The following is an 18,988-nucleotide window of genomic DNA, read 5'->3' on the forward strand; positions in this document are numbered from 1 at the left end:
ATCATTTGAGACTCTAGCACAATTACAGGAATTTTTATTTTAAATATTTTCCTGTTTTGTTGGCCCCAATTGACTCACAACCGGTTTTAAATCAGCTGAAATAAATCGGGTTCAACGCCATTTAAGAAATTGCGAAAAGCTTAAAAAATAACAGAAAATTCTTTTTATATTTTATTTCCTTTTGACAACACAAACGAAATCATTAGAGAAAAGAATATTTTTTCTTCCATATTGTCGGAGTGTGAACCCTGCGGGAAGCCGAGCTGCTGTCCTAAAATATAGTTTAGATTATTATATGGTCCCAATGGTTAGTAAATCATTGTGGTGTTAGAAAGCAGTTGTAACCAACAGCTGACACAATTCGAGAGGAACAAATATTTGTATTCAGGGACAAGGGAAGGCTATTCTGGCAAACAATGCTTTAGAGCTGATTTCTTAGTTAAAACTTGATGATGGGATAAAGCAACTTTTGGCAGAATTTGATAAGAAACTCAAGCATTGTTTTAATACTTTTTGCTCTGTTTACTAAAAGCCATGCTAAAAGGATTGACATAGTTTGTCTGCACATTCAGTTTAAAGATGTAGACAAAAAGCTTTTTTTTTACAATTTTTAGGTATTTTATCTAAATCATAAACTACTCGTAAATTATATGTTAAATATTGAATAAATTTATTAAAAATCCTAAAGAGTGGATAGCTGTAATACTTTGAAAAATATTTAAGATTGTTTAGATATTTATATCATATACCAATTTAAATTCAAAAAAGGTTTTTACGACACCTAGCAATAAAATTCTGAACTATATAGCTATGTATTTTCACAATCATTCATTTTATGATATGTTGTAGTTTAATTTTGACTTTCTTGGCAACTTCTTGTATCTAATGGCTAAACACGTTGGAGGAAAGTGACGAATTAGGGAAGTAAAATAAAAAAGCTTCCCTGAAATCATGATTTATTAAGTACTGCAATAATTAAACCTAAAAACTACTAATATTCTCTGAATATTACAACTTACAAACTTTTTTAATCATTTAAAATATGGGTAATTTCCCCCAAAGTGCCTTGTAGAGCACAGAGCCCCACCACTTCCCTACCATTAATGTAAAACAAATTGAAAACGATCAAAGGGGCACTAGTCCTTTTGGTATATTAAAGGTAACCAAAAAAAAATTAAAAAGGAGGGGAACAGTGCTTGATAGGAAACTTTGTGGTTCAGCCCCAATATATGTTTTTTTTTATGCTTATTTTAGATTAAGTTGATCTTCAAATAGAATTTAGTATTTTATATTTTAGGGTTATTTTTTTTCAAAGAGAAGCTTTTCTATAATTAGGATTGGTCAGTCCATAGGCATGTTAGAATTGTCCTATCATTTTTAACTTTGCAGGTGATTCCTGTAAATAGAAATAGAAGAATAGAAGCATATTCTGAACCCATTTTTCGTCAAATCTAAGAAGGAACATTTCTAGCAGACAAAAGTATTGTTTACTTTCGACTCAAGCTGATGTGGATTCTTAAAAAATTATAGACTCGCTACTCGATAGTGAGGCAAAATTATTGTTGTGAAAAATCATCCAAAAGCACATTAAAAATCTACAAAAATTAAACAAAATCATATGTTAATAACCCTTTAATATTTTATTTAATTTTTGTAAATTTTTTTATACGATTTTGGAGGATTTTTCACAAAAATAATTTTGCCTCACCAGCGAGTAGCCAGCCTAACTTGTTTTTTAAGAATCCACCTCGTTTTGAAGCTTTCAAATTTAAACGAAATTTTTGGGCAATTAATTCTGATTCCGCAAAGCTTTCTACTAAGAAAATATACTGTTTACAGCTGACTTTTTACTATGTATGAAATGAAAAAAAAACATGCATTCGTGACAAGATGTGTACAAAATTTCAACCAATGAAATTAAATGTATGTACCGATGCGATTCTCCTATTGGCTCAATCAGACATTCCCTCTCTTTCTTAGTACCTTTATTTTCCTGTAGTAGGTATGATTTAGAAAGCATAGCAACTCCATAATCGTTACCAGAATGTCCGTATGTCCATTTTTAACATGGACAAATTTTTATGTGATTCCTGTGACTACAAAGTACATTATTATAAGCGAAGCAACTCTATAATCATGTCCTAGAAATGTGAGTATGTCCATAAACATTATCCTGTATCAAGCAGTTTTTACTTACAATTTTGCTTCGACTCTTATACATTTATATTCTGATTATTCAGTTCTAACATTCTACAAGTGTTAATGTCCATTTGTCCTACCGTTTCAGAGCTTTGTTCTCATAGATGGTGTCATCCTTGTTTAATAAGTAATGAACAATGAATTTAATTTTAAGCTTTAGGCATAAGTTAGATTATTTTCTAATTATTTTCAATTTTTCTGTAAAGATCCAATTCGTTAGGGTTGAATTTGTCCAATTTCATTTTTTTATAGATTCATATAGTGAGATATTTTTTAGTTATTGAATCATTTTGAAACTTTTGCCTTAACCTGCCTCAAGGGGTTAGTCAAGGTGTTAATCAAAGTGCTTTTAATTAAAAATTTGTTGAAATATTTTGTTTTTGTTAAAACAGTTACAAATATCATGAACTAGAAATGCCTGGATGTACCATCCAGGTTTAGATAAATTAGTGAAAATTATTGTTTCCTTTTTTTATAATACATTATTGGTATTGCATCTTATAGCTATTCTTTCATAGCGTAGTGGTATGATATGAGAGAATGGGGTACGAAGATCAGTGGTTCAATTATTGTTGTTAGAATAAACATATTTTATTTCCTTTAAAAAAAAATTTAATTTTTTATTAAATAAATAAAATAAAACTAAAACTTATTTTGAAAAGTCACTTAAAATCTTTAAAAAAGCAATTTAAAAAAAATGTTGCCAAGCCTCGAACCGACTTCCTTGGCCCTAAATATTCTAAAGAATATTTCTTTTTATGACATTGTAAACAATATCAGTAATTAATAAAATAAAACTAATTTTGAAGTCCCTTAATATATTTAAAAAGGTAATTAAAAAAAAATTATCGCCAAGCCTCGAACCGACTTCCATGGCCCTAAATATTTTAAAGAATACTTTATACTAATTGTTTAAATTAACTGATCATTAAAGCTTTCCTCTTTAGCTCAGTGGATAAATTTTATTGTTAATATTTTATCCAAGCAGTCTGAAGCACCTAAGATCGAAACCTCTTCGGGTATTTAAAAAATATTTTTATCTGTATAGAGAGAGAAAGAGAAAGAAAGATATTGTTGTGTGGAGGGGGGGGGGGGTAATTTTTTTCCAGAACGATTTCTCTTGGGTGGGTGGTTTTACCCTCTTCCAAAATAGTTAGAAACCTTCCCAGAACCTATGATAAGCTACCCTGTAAAGGAGAACCATATGGGTTCAGGGGTTAGCGAGATCCTTTGTCACAAACAAACAGACAGACAAATAAACATTCTGTTACTTTATTATATGGATGATAGCTTTAATAGTTTATTATACATGCGGGCAATAGAACTGGAATTCTTGATAAGTTACTTGGGGGGTTTTGAACCGGCGACCTATAAGCTTTGAGGGATACTTAATATTATAGGAGGAAAGAGAGAGAGAGAGAGAGAAAGAAATTCGTAGGTTGCGTAATTTTCAATCATCAGCGACCGTTTAAACGGATATAAAAATCAAAAATTTATAAAGTAACAGGATATTTGTCTGTGTGTTTGTATGTTCGGAGGGTAGGGCGAGTAATATAATAGTTATTTAAAGCATCGTATTATTAACTATTATTATATAACACTGGCTTTAATCTGAAATGATTGTGCATTTTTATATTCATAGAAAACTGGATATAATAAGATGTTAAATATATTTTTCAGTCTGTTATGTTAAATAAAAATTTTTTTTACATGAATGTCCCCACCTGGAGTCGATCTTGGATAGCCACGACCTTAGCCTTACAACGTACCCCTATACCACAAAAGCCACATTAATATCAAACAAAAATTGGTCATGTTTTTACAACCCAAAACAAAATTAATAATGGGGATTAATCAACCCTTCTTTTTCTTCCATTGTTCTTTCCTTGAACTTTCCTTGAATATTAATATTTTTCTTCCATTGTCTTTTACCCTACTATTAATCTTTTTCTTCCATTTTCCAATCCCCGACTATTAATCTCTGAATATTAAGGGGATAGAAATTGAAATTATTATAATAGCTAAAACTATTACGCCGATATTAAATTACACCAAATTTTTGTTAAAAATATTGTTATAAGAGCTAAAAAAACGTTCCGCCGACATTTATATACTCTTTTGTTTTAATTTAAATTAATCTAATAATTTTTACAAAGACGACATTATAAAAAAATCACGGAGGTTTCGTGAATTTCATTTTGGGAGGTGGGGGGAGACATAAGGAGGAAATAGGGAAGGAAGAACATATGAAGTGGGATGGATTTATAATAATAGTATAGTTTTTTTTACAAAAACTTAATTTTGATGTAAATTGTTAAAAGAATATCGTTTTTAGGATTATTATATGTGTATGTACATTAGATATAATGTTTTAAATAGTTTTAATTAATATTAGGTCAGTTTAAGCTTAATTTATACGAAACATTGCTAAATTTTAAATCTTTTATATGGGAAATTTTGTCCATGTACTTTTCGACCGAAACCACGAAATTCAAAAGTTGGGAGGTTTCGTGAGAAAAACACGGAGGTTTCGTGAGTAATATATTTTTTGGTTTCGAGGTTTCGTGAATCATACTATTTTTACTACCTTATCTATTTTTACTTCCAATCTTTGAAGTTGCATATAGCTTATGTATAGAATGTGTGACTTCTTATCTGGCTAACCCAGGTTCGAATCCCGTCCGAGAGGGCCACCGATTTTGTAAATGTTAAAAATTGGAAGATTTCATTAAATAAAAGTTGTCGCAAATATAGGTATTAAATAAGAAAAACATGTAAAGATTTTAATTTCAGGAAGTATTATAAAATATTTTTTAAATCTCCCTAATTCTAAATTGTTTAGTAAGAAGCCTTTGTTTTGATTCTATAAACAGACGGTTAATGAGGTTTTGTGATAGCTTATGAATTATACTTTCTGAATTGAACAATACTACAAAATACAAGTATGTTGCACCTTCCTTTTTGCTCTATACCCTAGAAGGTTTCCAGAGTAGGTTTCGTGATTTTCCTAGAATTGTTGACCAGACGGACCATCCTTTGTCCTTGATTTGTATTGTGTGTGACTTTGGAGGACAAAGCTAAGTATTAATGAAGACCTTTGCCGTTCGCAAATATTTTAGTTTTGTTGGCTATATCTTATTCAATGAAATTCAAATTCTGGAAGCTTAGCAAAAAATAATTACAAAAGCAGTTAGTTTTGTCAACAATATTTGATTGAAGATATTAAGCTAAGTTAAGGTACTTTTGTTAGTAAGATTTAGATTAATGTACTTTCCAATGGCCTATAAATACCTGCTTTGAAACGGATTTGGCTGTGAGTTTATTTTAACTTCTAGATCAGTTTTGCAATGGTCCTTTAACTTTTCCAGGTTTTGGCTGCAATCCTGGATAAAAGAGAAATTATGAGAGGGGCGAGGTATATCAGATAATGCTCAACATTAAAATCTTAAGTTATCTGGTAAATGCTCTGTGGTCTTAGAAATTTCACAAATGGTCTTAAATATGCCCAGAACAGATAATTTTCTGAAATTTAAAGCGAAAAATTCGAATTTACGAGATCCTACTGGTTACAGTTAGTGCTACTATAATATAATATTATTTTTACCATACCTCTTTATAATATTCAGTAAAGACTAATGGTGCCCCGGATTTTCTAACCAAACTATTCAAACTTTCATTCCATTCCTAAAAAATAAACATTTTAAAAGTTTTAATTATATGTTTCAAAGCAAAGCTTTTCTATAAACATGGTCGGTCCATCCTTAACAAGTTAACGGTTAGCTCATTTCAACAAGGTACAGTAATATAACAATTGAACCATCTCTATAATCAAATCCTAAAAATGAAGTATGTATCCTATATTATATTTACGAGATTTGCAACAATGTTCATTGCATTGTGCAATTTCGCTTAGAAATATAAATTAATGTTTAAGTTCTAACACTCCTCAAGAGTTATTGTTCGTTTGTCCATACTTTGATTTTAGAGCTTCGCTTTTATGGATGTTGGCATCCTTGTTTGTTAAGGGAATATTAATTAGATCATCTTTGCTTTGTCATTAAAATTGGTTACGGTAGTTCTTTAAAGTGCTTTTGAATAAAAAAAATCCTACTTTTTCTGATTATTGATATTTGCAAAGAACATCCTTGTAAGTTGTATGCACTATTAAACACCTTGTTTAAATTCAAAATACAATTATTAGCACAACTTCAACGTCCTTATGAACTATTTTGTAACTTATATTTTCATAAAAAAGAGAGAGATAGGGCAAATGTATGGATCCTGTGAAACATCATGGATAAGCTTTAAAAAATTAGATGTTATAAATGAAATTTACATAGAAAGTCTTTAAAATAGTGCCCTTTTAAATAGTTTTGTAAGATTTCTTGATATTACAAGATTCTTCAAAAACTAGCTAGATACTCAATAAATTTTCTTTCCAATTTTTCTGTTAAAGCATACCTTATAAAAGATAAAACCACAATTAAGAGCTGCTACTATGTCAGGTTCTGTAAACTTCTTGGTCCTGAAATAATATTGTATTCTCCCGTATCGTTTCGAAACCGATTAATATCTGATGGATTAGATCTGGTTCTCCTCCATACAAAAAAATTACGTTTAGCATCGTATTATATCCAGTTTTCTACGAGTATAAAATCTAAAGATTAAAACCAGTTTTTTATCCCGTTCCTTCGGCAAATCGGGGCTAAAAAAACTGGTTTTAACCTCATACTTGTACATTTTTATATCCGCGGAAAGCTGTTTATGATACGATGCAATAAATATCTATTATAATATCACTCCATTTTGTTGAAGGAGACTGTTTTAAAATGTTAACTTTTTACATATTTCTCGGTGCACACCAAACTAACAAATAAAAAGTAATCTAATTACAATTTTTGGGTAAAGTTCCTTTCGTGGCAACGCCTCTTAAAGGACGTTTCGTCGAATTTTAGCTTTTGATAGGTTATTTTAGGTTAGGTTAGGTGATTGCCCCGCAGGGGCTATAAAAAGGAGAAAAGCTGCTGTGGAAAAACGCCCCTTAAGAGGCGTTGCCACGAAAGGGACTATACCCCAATTACCTTATACCTCTTACCTTTCATACATATGATATGGTTTCTTTATTAGCCTAAACTCTATATCACAGCCGTATTCCTATAAAACAGAAATTATTTTAATTATCTGTGTATCATTCTTATATAAAAGTAACAGGATGTCTAGTCTACTGTTTGTACCGAATGATCTTGCTTACTGCTGACCCGATATTGTACTCCTTTAGAGTGAAGCTTCTTATAGGTCCAGGGAAGGTCTATAACTAATTTAGTTTATGGTACCATCCCCCCAAAGAAAAAATGGCTCCCCCAAATTAAATCTATCAACACCAGCTGTGGAGCCGCCATATTTTGCTGGAGCCGTAATTTTCGTTAAAAAACGGCTCCGGCTCCGGACTAGATAAATAAAGAGATTTTTTATAAATTTATAATTTGATAACTCTGTTTTGTCATGTGCAAATGCCCCTATTAAGTTTTTCAAGTCCCGACCCTTTTTATCAAAAATTTAACTTTTAAAACCTTCAAAAGTCAAAAATAGACGTGGGGGAAAAAATATGTCGAGTTTTTCTTGATTTTAGGCCGGAGCTGCCATAATCACAAACGGCTCCGCAACGCTGAATTCAACACCATAAAAGCTTAAAGAAGGACAAGCTAACATTGTTGACTTGCATCTGAAATATTGAAGGAACAGAATAGTACTTAGAAGTAAATGAGTATTTAAAAATAAGATGCCTAGAGTGGACGTTCGAACTTTAAGACTTGATAGAGATTATTGCCTAATCTTTATAGAAATCATCATATTACTAGATATACAAGTTGACTAATTATTTTGGATGAAACAAAAATTTACCTGGGCAAAAAATGTATTTGTGCCAGCCACATCCTCTAATTCAGGTCCAACCATTACAAGGATTAATTTTCTAAAAATACATTTCTTACCAATATTGATTATTCGAATAAAATATTTCTCCTTGAGAATGGTCTAACCAGAAGATGGGACTATGCAAGAACGTGAGCAGGTGATTTCAAGATTTTTGTTGTTACTTCATTTTTGTTTGAGGAAAAGACTTAAAAGGTTAATCAACTACTATTGTGGCTCAACACGTAGCGCATCCGCTCGTCGCCGGGGAGGTGATAGGTTCGACACCGCATCATAACTAAAGACGTTAAAAATGGTTCCTACTGCTTCTATGTCAGATGCGTGACATAAATAGTGAGAGTATGGGGAATGCCCTGGCCCATTACCATGCACAGTTAGGACTTCTCAGACAAGGGTCTGCAATCAAAGGGTTGGTTGTCTGATGAATGTTACTTAACCTAATATCCTTGGATGTTAATGTATCGCATACCATTATACGCGAATGATGCTCTAGATGATCACTTAAATCTAAGTAGAATCCCGCCCTTACGAGGTAATGGTAACAATGTAAATCTAGTTGGCATTAAATTTCATCAAATGCTTTAACAAAAAGATAGTTTTGGCAAAATGGCTTGTAATTTGTAAATAATGTTGTGATTAATGTAATTCTACCTTTGATAGCTCCAGATGCTAGTTTTATACACTTGCAACTCAACAAAACATTTGATACAATTTCGACAAAAATCGCTTAAATTTATTTTTTTTTCTCTATTAAAATAGTGGTTAAATTTTCGTCAAAATATGTTTATTTATTTTAGAAATTGCCACAATTTATTTAGAGCATTCTTAATTTTAAATGATAATTAAAATTACTTTAGCTTTGGAAGTCTTGCAGGAAATAAAAGCCAAGATCTTGCCAGCTCAACCTAAAGAATAAAAGTAAATTAAAATATAAGGATACCTCCAAACTACTAAAAAATAATCATCATACATATCAAATAAGAGGCAGAGATTAGCATATAATCATATTGATTATCCAGCAAATAAGATTCTATGGAATAACACGAGGGAACCTAAACCAACATTGTGGTGCGTGTTTTCAAACTTGTTATAACAAGGACAATAAAGTCCATGTGTATCAATTACAAATTGACAAAATACTTATGTACAGTAGGCACTGTAGATTTAATAACAGTATGTAAAAGATCTCAATGTCATTTTAGTTAAATATATTGCATAATGAATTTCCTACTATGAAAAGTCAACAATTTATATAAAGAAGAAGAAAACAATAGATCTTATTTTGAGACTTTATCTAATTGTTTGATACCTCAGCCTTTCTGGCGCCCACAATATGAATTTCTAATTTCTCCTTTTCATCTAATCTAAAACATTAATATACATTTTCATTGGGGACCTCTTATTAAAGATGGCGAGTCAGGGCAGGTGGAGAAAATGCAGGGATCTAAAGGGATAAGACAATGACTGATAAATTGATGTTCATCCCCAATACACAAAATTATCCCTTCTGTAGATTACTATTAGTAGTTGCATCGTTTGGACACTCAACTTGATGAATCAACCAATCAAAATTCGATAGAAAAGTCCCAAAAGTTGTGAAGCCAACCAATCATAAAACATAATGTCTTGGGGCGATGCCATCACTCGTTTAATAGATTACCTAATAATGTTTGCTTTTTCAATATTATACAGAACAGTGGCAGGACATGTCAATTGCCAACTCAATTTTCTCATCTAAAAAATAACAAGAAAAACATCCATTAGAAGCGAAGCACAAGAAAACATTAAAAAATAAACAGGCAAAGTAATTTCTAGTTTGGCTTCGAAACCGATTAATATCTGGTGGATTATGACCGGTTCTCAGTCATACTAAAGTATGTATAGCATTAAAATTAAAGACAATTTTCCACGAATTTTCCAATAAAAATCATAAAATTAATACCATTAGGTTTTAATCTTATAATTTTTCTTTCTCGTATTTATTCGAATCCGGTGGATAAGAACCGGTTCTTATCCATACGAAAAAACTATGTCTAGCATCGTATTATATCCATCTTTCTACGAATATAAAAATGTACAATCATAAGATTAAAACCATAATTGTACATTCTAAATCCGCGGAAAGCTGTTTATAATACGATGCGAGAAATAGCTATTTTAATATCCTCGGAAAGCTGACTATAATATGATGCTATACAGATGTTCAGTAGTCATAGAGAAAAAGAAAAGCTGCCATAAAAATAAGAGACAGCGTAAAGTGGCTTCAAAAAATTACGTCATACAATAAAGTTGACCAATGAGAGGCCAGAATACACTAATAATGGTAAAATTTATACTGTTCTCTCTTTGGTTATTTTATCGTATGACGTCATTTTTTGGTGCTACTTTACGCTGTATCTAAGCATTATCGACAGCTAATTAAATTATATACTGGATGCTAATTGTTAGAGGGAATCTGCACCAAAACTTTCAGCTGTCTATCTCTAATAGCAGCAGAGAAAATCGTATTTTTCGTTATGGACGAACATAGAATATGAAGTATAGAGTAGATTAGATACTAAACAGTAAACAGTTATCACGATTTTAAACGATTAATTTTAATTTTCTTTGATAAATATCCTAGATATGCAGGTGTTTATTTTTATAATGTTGTTCAATTGTAAATAGTTTGCAATAATTATTTCTTTACAAACAAAACTGAAGAACATCATGCAACAAAATAATCTACAATCCTTTTAAAATGACCAAAATCTGTAATAAAATCTCGACAAATATAACTGAGCATTGAAAAAAATCTTGAATAAAGTTAATTATTAACTTTAGATTGAAGATTTAATATTTTAAGCCAGTCAGTCCAGTCCTTTACCAGCAATATGGGGATATTACAGACATAAAAAATTGTAGAAAGATTCAGGAAAAATACATTTTCTTCAGCCCAAAACATTTACATAGGATCTTTATTATAAAAGGAATGGTGTCAATTGAACGTTAAAATTTATTATTTTGTGCACAATGCACATGTATTTCTCCAATTTTTGCAGAAATGTTGCATTTGTTTTTCTGGCATTTTTAAGTTTTAGTGGCCGTTTTTTTTAAAAAAACGTCTTAATTATTTAAGAATTATCATAAAAAGTTATTAAGGCATATTTCTTGTAACTTTACAAAGTGTCTCAAAAATCAGCCATGATGAAATGAGTGATCTTCCATCGATTTTTTAAAGGGTTTTCTTTCCTACTTCTCCTCTCATCTCCCTCATTTTAATGACGTCACATGGCTGATTTTTGAGAAACTTTGTAAAGTTACAGATTTCTTGGTATGATTAGTTACCTGATTTTCTTTAAATGATGTTTCATCATCAGGAAGTAAAATGTTTATATACTCCTAAAATATTAATTATTTTATATTGAAACAAGAATAATTACGTCAAGTAGCAGCTCAGCCTTGTAATTAATCCTTATTAAAAAGTAACAGAATGTGTGTCTGTATATCTGTGTGTACTGAAGGATCTCGCTAACTGCTGAACCGATATGGTTCTCCATTACAGTGTATCTTCTCATAGGTCCTGGGAAGGTTTATATTTTTTTGTGGAGGATAACACCACCACCATGAGAAATCGCCATTAGAAATGTTTTAAATTCAAAGAGGACAGGTAGATTTATCCCACTTCAATTACCCCTAGAGGCACCTAGGGGGTGTTGCCGCTAGTGAATAATAAAATATTTTGAAATTGGTGATTTAGTAAGATAAAAGAGGCAGATAATGGTCAATGAAAAGGGGAAGAGTTAAAGGGTTGGAATGTCAGATATGAGGAGCTGGGGCGAAGGAAAGGCGGACTTCAAGAACAAAGGGGATGGTAATGAAGGTTTTATTAATCGTCCTGAAATTTCTTGGTGAGATTATTCTAATTATAAACGGCCGTCCGTCGGTCTGTCAATAATACTAAAGGGGCCTTTTTGGAAAGATTAAAAAATTTTGATTCAAAGATTTAAAAAAAAAATACCTTGACAAGATTGTCCATGTTTGCAACTAAACTGAAGGGATGATAACTGTCACTTCCAGGCGGAATAAAATTGTCTACCTAAAATATTTTTAACCTAAAGGAATGGTTTCATTACACTCAATATTAAAGTCAAGATTTAGTAAAGAAAATTTGTTAATTCTTTGAATGATGCAATTTAGTCTGATACTCAAACCTAACATCTTTCTGCAATGCCATAATGTTGACAATTTTTTTAAAGTGACAGGATGTTTATCTGTCTGTTCCAAAGGATCTCGCTAACCACTGAACCGATATGGTCCTCATTTACAATGTTTTATTTTTTTGTAAAAGCTTATAAATATTTTATTTTACATTTTATTTTTAAACTTTAAGTTGATTTGAAGGAATCGACCCCCTCCCCCCCCCCCCCCCCCCTACACTTTTCAAGTGCCCTTAGAGGCGTAGTCGCTAGTCTTAAATAAAATACCTTAACAACTTACCTTCGATTTTGTTTGTAGATCAATTCTATGATCATTAATAAGATTGTTGAGATCTGAACAAACACTGTTATGGAGATCTTTATCTTCATTTCTAAATAGATTAAATTAAAACATATGTGTTCTATTAATTGATTGTGCTTTTAAGGAAAACTTTTTAAGGCCTATGAAGTGGCTAGTTACTTTTTAAAACTATCGGCATTGCCGTAGAGGCCTCTAGGGGCACTTGAAGAGGGGGGAGTTGAATTCTCTCCCAATTTTATATTAGATTTAAAAAGAATAAAATAAATATTTTAGTTGGAGGATATTTTTTTCTATAGGCGATATCTCTTGGGAGGGTGGTGGTACCCTCCCCCAAAATAGTTACAACATTTCCGGGACCTATGAGAAGCTACCCTGTTCAGGAGAACCGGTTCAGCGATCAACGAGATCCTTCAGTACAAACACACAGACAAATATACAGATAGACCTCCTGTTACTTTATTATAAGGATACCTTTTTTATGAATGTACTTAAAATATAAAAATTAACTAGTATTGATACAAGTTTAACACTTGATTTATTAACTTTCATATAAAATGATATTTGAGGGGCAAATGGAGAGGTCGTCAATTTTACGATGTGTTGCCCCACAACGACAGCTGAAAAACACGTATAAGTTTCGTGATTTTTTCCGAATTAATTTCATTGTTGGTATAAGCTGTGCAGCAACAAGACAATTTATGGTCATAACACGCTTATTTGAAATTTGAATAATAAATTAAGGTCTTTAAATTACTTTGACATAGGAATAGACAGTCGGAAATGGTCCATTAACAGAGTTGCTGGGCAATTTAGAGAGGTTATTCGTATTTCATCCTATTAATCCTATTATATAAAGTAATAAGCGTTTTTTGTCTGTCTTGAAGGATCTTGCTAACCACTGGACCGATATTGTTCTCCTATACAGTAAAGCTCCTTACAGGTCCTGGAAAGGTTTTAAACTATTTTTTTTACTCTTTAGAAACTCCAATTTAGAATGGAATGAGGTCGACTTTTTCCTCTACTACCTTAAGTGCACCTAGAGGCTTCTAGGGGCGTAACTGCTAGTATTAAATAAAGTGATAAGTTTTTTTTGTCTGTAACATAAGATTTCGATAACTAATGAACCGATTGGCTTCCCAATTTAAGGGAAGCTCTATATAGGTCTCCAGATGGTTTTAGCATAGTTCATAAGAAATTTAGATATAAGACTGGGATGGTTTAAAGCTTTTTTCTATCTTACTCTACTCCTTTGAATATAAAGCCCCTATAGAGCGCAGCCGCTAGTATTTTAAAAACTAAAGAGAATTTTTTTTATAAAGAGTGAGGTCAAGCTTTTAAAACATATGTTGCTTGTTACATACGTAAATTATATATATTTGTCCATTGATACTTTGTAAAGTTCAAAGACGATATAATAGAACTAAATTAAAGACACCTGTTTGATATAAAAGGAAAACTTTCTTTTTGATAAGATATCAATTCAAATAAATAAGTATAAACTTTATTAATCAATCTCAGGATAGGAAAAGTTTATTATTATTAGATTGGTTAAATTCTGGTTTTTTCACTTTATGCTCATTCCCTTTTTTTTCATTATACTTTTTTTTAATCTTTGAACAACCAATGAGTTACCTGAATTCTAAAGAACAACCAATGACTAACCTGTATTCTTGAGAACAACCAATAACTGACCTGTATTCTACGAACAACCAATGACTTACCTGATTTATTGAGAACAACCAATGAGTAACCTGTATTCTTGAGAACAACCAATGAGTAATCTGTATTCTTTAGAACAACCAACATCTAACCTGTATTCTTGAGAACAACCAATGAGTAACCTGTATTCTTGAGAACAACTAATGACTAACCTGTATTCTTGAGAACAACCAATATCTAACCTGTATTCATGAGATCAACCAATGAGTAACCTGTATTCTTAAGAACAACCAATATCTAACCTGTATTCTTGTTAACATTCAATGACTAACCTGATTTCTTGAGAACAACCAATATATAACCTGTATTCTTGAGAACAACCAATGACTAACCTGATTTCTTGAGAACAACCAATGAGTAACCTGTATTCTTAAGAACAACCAATATCTAACCTGTATTCTTGTTAACATTCAATGACTAACCTGATTTCTTGAGAACAACCAATATATAACCTGTATTCTTGAGAACAACCAATGACTAACCTGATTTCTTGAGAACAACCAATGAGTAACCTGTATTCTTTAGAACAACCAATGAGTAACCTATATTATTGAGATTTACCAATAGCTAACCTGCATTCTTGAGAACAACCAATGACTAACCTGTATTCTTAAGAACAACCAATATCTAACCTGTATTCTTGAGAACAACCAATGTCTAACCTGTATTCTTTAGAACAACCAATGAGTAACCTATATTATTGAGATTTACCAATAGCTAACCTGCATTCTTGAGAACAACCAATGACTAAACTGTAATTTTGAGAACAACCATTATCAAACCTGTATTCTTGAGAACAACCAATGAGTAACCTGTATTCTTGAGAACAACTAATGAGTAACCTGTATTCTTGAGAACAACCAATGACTAACCTGTATTCTTGTGAACAACCAATGACTGACCTGTATTCTTGAAAACAACCAATGACTAAACTGTATTCTTGAGAACAACCAATATCAAACCTGTATTCTTGAGAACAACCAATGAGTAACCTGTATTCTTGAGAACAACTAATGAGTAACCTGTATTCTTGAGAACAACCAATGACTAACCTGTATTCTTGTGAACAACCAATGACTAACCTGCATTCTTGAGAACAATAAGCGACACAATTACAACCCGTACAGTTTTTCAAACTTGCCTAAATCAAAAAGTTAATATTTTATAATATTACTCATAATATAAAAAAAGGTTATTTTTTACTGGGAAAAAATCGTTCTTGTTATTGTCAGAGGTTTAATTTGCTTTGAATCAACAATTTTCAGCCAAAGGGTTTTATATAAAGGTGTCTACTATACTTTAAAGTTTAAAATGTTAAGACCTGATTTCCAGTCAAGCAAACCATGCAGAGTCTTGGATGGGTTAGAATATCACTCTCATACTGGCTCAAATCCCTGAGAATTAATTAGTCTGCAAATGTAAATAGTAAACAGGAGGCAATGTCTTGACCTGGTCAAAATTTAGTAAGGACTTGAGAATAGATTCTTCTAGATACTAATAAGACTTCAATTCACCTGCTTAATGAAACAGAAAGAGCATTGGCCACTTGAGATTGTAACATCGGATTTCTGTATAAAATTTGATTTTATTAAAAGTGATAATTGTCACAAAAATATACATCCTAACCGTTATAGAAAAATGCTTTATTTGTATTTCTTTTACTTTGAATGGTGGATTTTGTATGTTGAACATAATCCTATTGCATAAAGAAGTTTTTTTTGTCTGTTGCGTAAGATATTCGTAACTATTGAACCGATTGAGTTATCTATTTTAGATACAAGTCTTGGTATTGTATTAGACTATTTTTTTTGTCCATCCCTTGTTTTTTTGCTTGATGCAAGTATCTACGAAATTACTAGTTTAGGTAAGTTTTATTTTTCAGGTAAGGTTAGTATAGGCCTAAGGTTTTTTAGACCATTTGACCCAATTACCATGCACCCCATAACCTAAAAATTACTCACACAGAAACTAGATGCGTATCCGCTAGTTAGGAAAAAAAAATTAAAGGAAAAAGTTCTTACTTGTGAAAAATATGAATATTTTTTGCTCTGATTTTTGTTAATGTCTTGCAAATTACCTTAAATATCAAATTGATGATTTTTTTAGATTTATTGTTTTCTTTATTGAAATCTGTGACAGGATACTATTGTTAAGTAATTTCTGATTTATTCTGAAAAGATTACCTTGTGATTTTTCCAGTCAGCTTTCTGACAATCTTTGCTACAATAGAACACAAGGATGCATCCTAAACGAAGCTGGAGTATATATCATTCATATGAACGTAGACAATATAATAGCTTTGACGACAATGTTTTAAACGTAGATTTTCCTTTTTAACAAGATATGTATACTTAAATATTTGACAAGGGAACATTATTCTTGGTAACAATACTTTCATACTTTTCACCGATAAAATATTATTTTTGACAAGTTCAAATTCAATGAAATTGACCTTACTTAGATAATCATTTATTTGTTTTGACATTTTCTAATGTTTTTTTTTTTAAATACTTAATAAAACTGACGTATTTATCGTACTCTTGACTTAAACAAAGAGTTTGACTTTGAATTATCAATTCGACTAGCTCATCTCATATGAATCTAAATAAGCCTAGTAGCGCTATTTCCATAATGAGTAACCATACCTGCACATGCGTTGTGTTCTCCAATTTTAAGACACACGGGACATAAACCAAAATAATGACGTCGTTGTATCTCCTAAACATTTAGATTAAACAAGGATGACAGCATCCATAAGTAACAAATTGTAAAATTATAAAATTTTATAGTAAAGAAAAGTCATACAAACGGACTGAAAAATTAATATGTATATGCTGATTATCCAAAGAAATTTAATAGATAGACGAAACAAGTTATAGATTAGATGTCTGTAAGACATAAGAATCTTTTCAATAAATATGCTTCTCCCATAGCCATACCGACAGACAAATGGACAAAGAAAATTATCTTAACTTCCAAACTAAGAAACAGAAGGGGTTAAAGACTTTTTTAAACATCTCACAATTAACACCAACTCAATGCACGCTAATCTATTAAATATTTCTGTTTCTTACCTGTTTATTTGTTTCAGATAGGTTCATAGTCTTTCCACTATCGGTCTAAATATTATTATTAAAATTCAATTGTCATGTTCTATATTGTTTATTTGTTTTCAGTTACTTAAACGACTCTGCTAATTGATACTAGTGATGCAACTATTAGTATACTATTGGTGACTATTCATAAAAATCATCACCAAAAATTCCAGCTCTATATCTCAATTCTGCTGTTAAAATTAAATGACTCTCATATTATTACAGACGGACTGACTTCATGCCCATTATTCATATGAACCTCTCCTTAAGATTTTCGCTTTACATCTGAAATAGAAGCCGAGAAAATCGCATATTTCCTAGTACGGCTAGTACAGTGGGACAAAGTGAGTAATAGAGAAAATAATTATTACTTTGATCTGAAATCCAGCGGATCCTAAACATTTTAATCTCCATTCTTCCATTTTTAATTCTATAAATGAGAACTTATAATTTTTTCGGGTTCTTTTTTCACTCTTCAATTCAATTTTTTAAAAGTGAAGCTTTTCTATAATTAAGTTCGGCCCATACTTACGTCCATCCATACATTACGGATGGATCTTTTGATTAGATAGCATAGAAACTCTAAAATAACGTTGACTTTTAACTTTTTGACAACAATGTTTTGTGTGATATGTTTATCCTTTGAAATAATGATTCCTAGCACGACTAAATAAATATTCTAAGCAAAGCATAATTTTAATCTAGTCCTAAAAGGCAAGTTTGTCCTTAAACAGTATCCTGCAGAAATTTTGCAACAAATTTATATATTTACGACTTATAAATTGATATTCTGCTTATTGAGTTCTGACGCTTTAGTGTTAATGTTCCTTTATCCTACAGTCTGACTTTAAGGCTTCGCTTTATGGATGTGGCCAGTCTTGTTAGATTACAAACGTAGGTAATACATATGCACTTTTATTTATTTTTAATGTCCATGAATCATATCAATTTGAATAGAGTCAAACACTTTTATTAGGTCATAACTTCACTAATAAAACTTTGAATAGAAACAAAATAAACAAAGAGGAAGCTATTCAATCAGATTTCTATTCATAAGTAGCTCAGAAATTATATAAGAATATTTGGTTTGAAATATAGAGTAGTGGCGTTTTTACTATCCCCTTTAAAACTCAATCAATGGGGGTATAATTTTATTTGTATTTTAATTTGTATGATGAATACCAAAATACACAAACCTACAAAATCAATGTACTCAAAAGTTAACTAAACATCCTTTGATTGGTAGATTGACGCGCGAAGCCTTGCTTGTTAGATAGTGTAACGTAGTATTGGGCTAGAATGCTATGTAAGCTTTGAGTATTATTGGCAATGTACTAATTTATAGAGTTGCTACACTAATAAAAATGTTAGAACTAGAGCATTTTTAGAGCAATTTTAAGATTTGAATAGTATTGGCAATTCTATATACAAAAATTATAAGAAATCTGTTAAGGTCTCGTTAATTACTGAACTGAACTGAAAGTAAAGTATTTGTCCAGGGAAGGTTTTAAGATATTTTCTTTACTAATATAATGGGGTTGGAT

The 18,988-nt window shown here is 31.2% G+C and overlaps 1 protein-coding gene across 1 annotated transcript; it reads right to left on the reverse strand.

The window, feature by feature from the left end:
- Positions 1 to 158: 158 nt before the first annotated feature.
- Positions 159 to 17,870, reverse strand: LOC145335021 (uncharacterized). The gene is made up of 20 exons (XM_080180695.1): positions 17,816 to 17,870; positions 17,424 to 17,468; positions 16,995 to 17,067; positions 16,533 to 16,594; positions 16,371 to 16,426; positions 15,864 to 15,917; positions 15,671 to 15,743; positions 15,432 to 15,490; positions 12,610 to 12,700; positions 12,131 to 12,208; positions 11,458 to 11,511; positions 9,791 to 9,864; positions 9,440 to 9,494; positions 8,983 to 9,035; positions 8,101 to 8,170; positions 7,295 to 7,353; positions 6,661 to 6,724; positions 5,809 to 5,883; positions 5,491 to 5,582; positions 159 to 271 (listed from the first exon to the last, which is right to left on the reverse strand). The coding sequence occupies exons 1-20, from the start codon at positions 17,864 to 17,866 to the stop codon at positions 172 to 174; spliced, it is 1,338 nt and encodes a 445-aa protein (XP_080036821.1). The 5' UTR covers positions 17,867 to 17,870; the 3' UTR covers positions 159 to 171.
- Between the last annotated feature and the right edge of the window lie 1,118 nt (positions 17,871 to 18,988).

Source organism: Acartia tonsa, chromosome 13, assembly GCF_053477335.1.
Source record: "Acartia tonsa isolate MP-2025a chromosome 13, ASM5347733v1, whole genome shotgun sequence".
Lineage (NCBI taxonomy): Eukaryota > Metazoa > Arthropoda > Copepoda > Calanoida > Acartiidae > Acartia > Acartia tonsa.

Coding starts and splice junctions, on each gene's coding strand:
- LOC145335021 (XM_080180695.1), bottom strand. CDS start 17,866: ATGGAAGAATGGAGATTAAAATGTTTAGGATCCGCTGGATTTCAGATC. Junction 9,036..9,439: donor TGGGCGCCAGAAAGGCTGAG/GTATCAAACAAT, acceptor TTTATTCTTTAG/GTTGAGCTGGCAAGATCTTG. Junction 8,171..8,982: donor GCAAGACTTCCAAAGCTAAA/GTAATTTTAATT, acceptor ATGTATTTTTAG/AAAATTAATCCTTGTAATGG.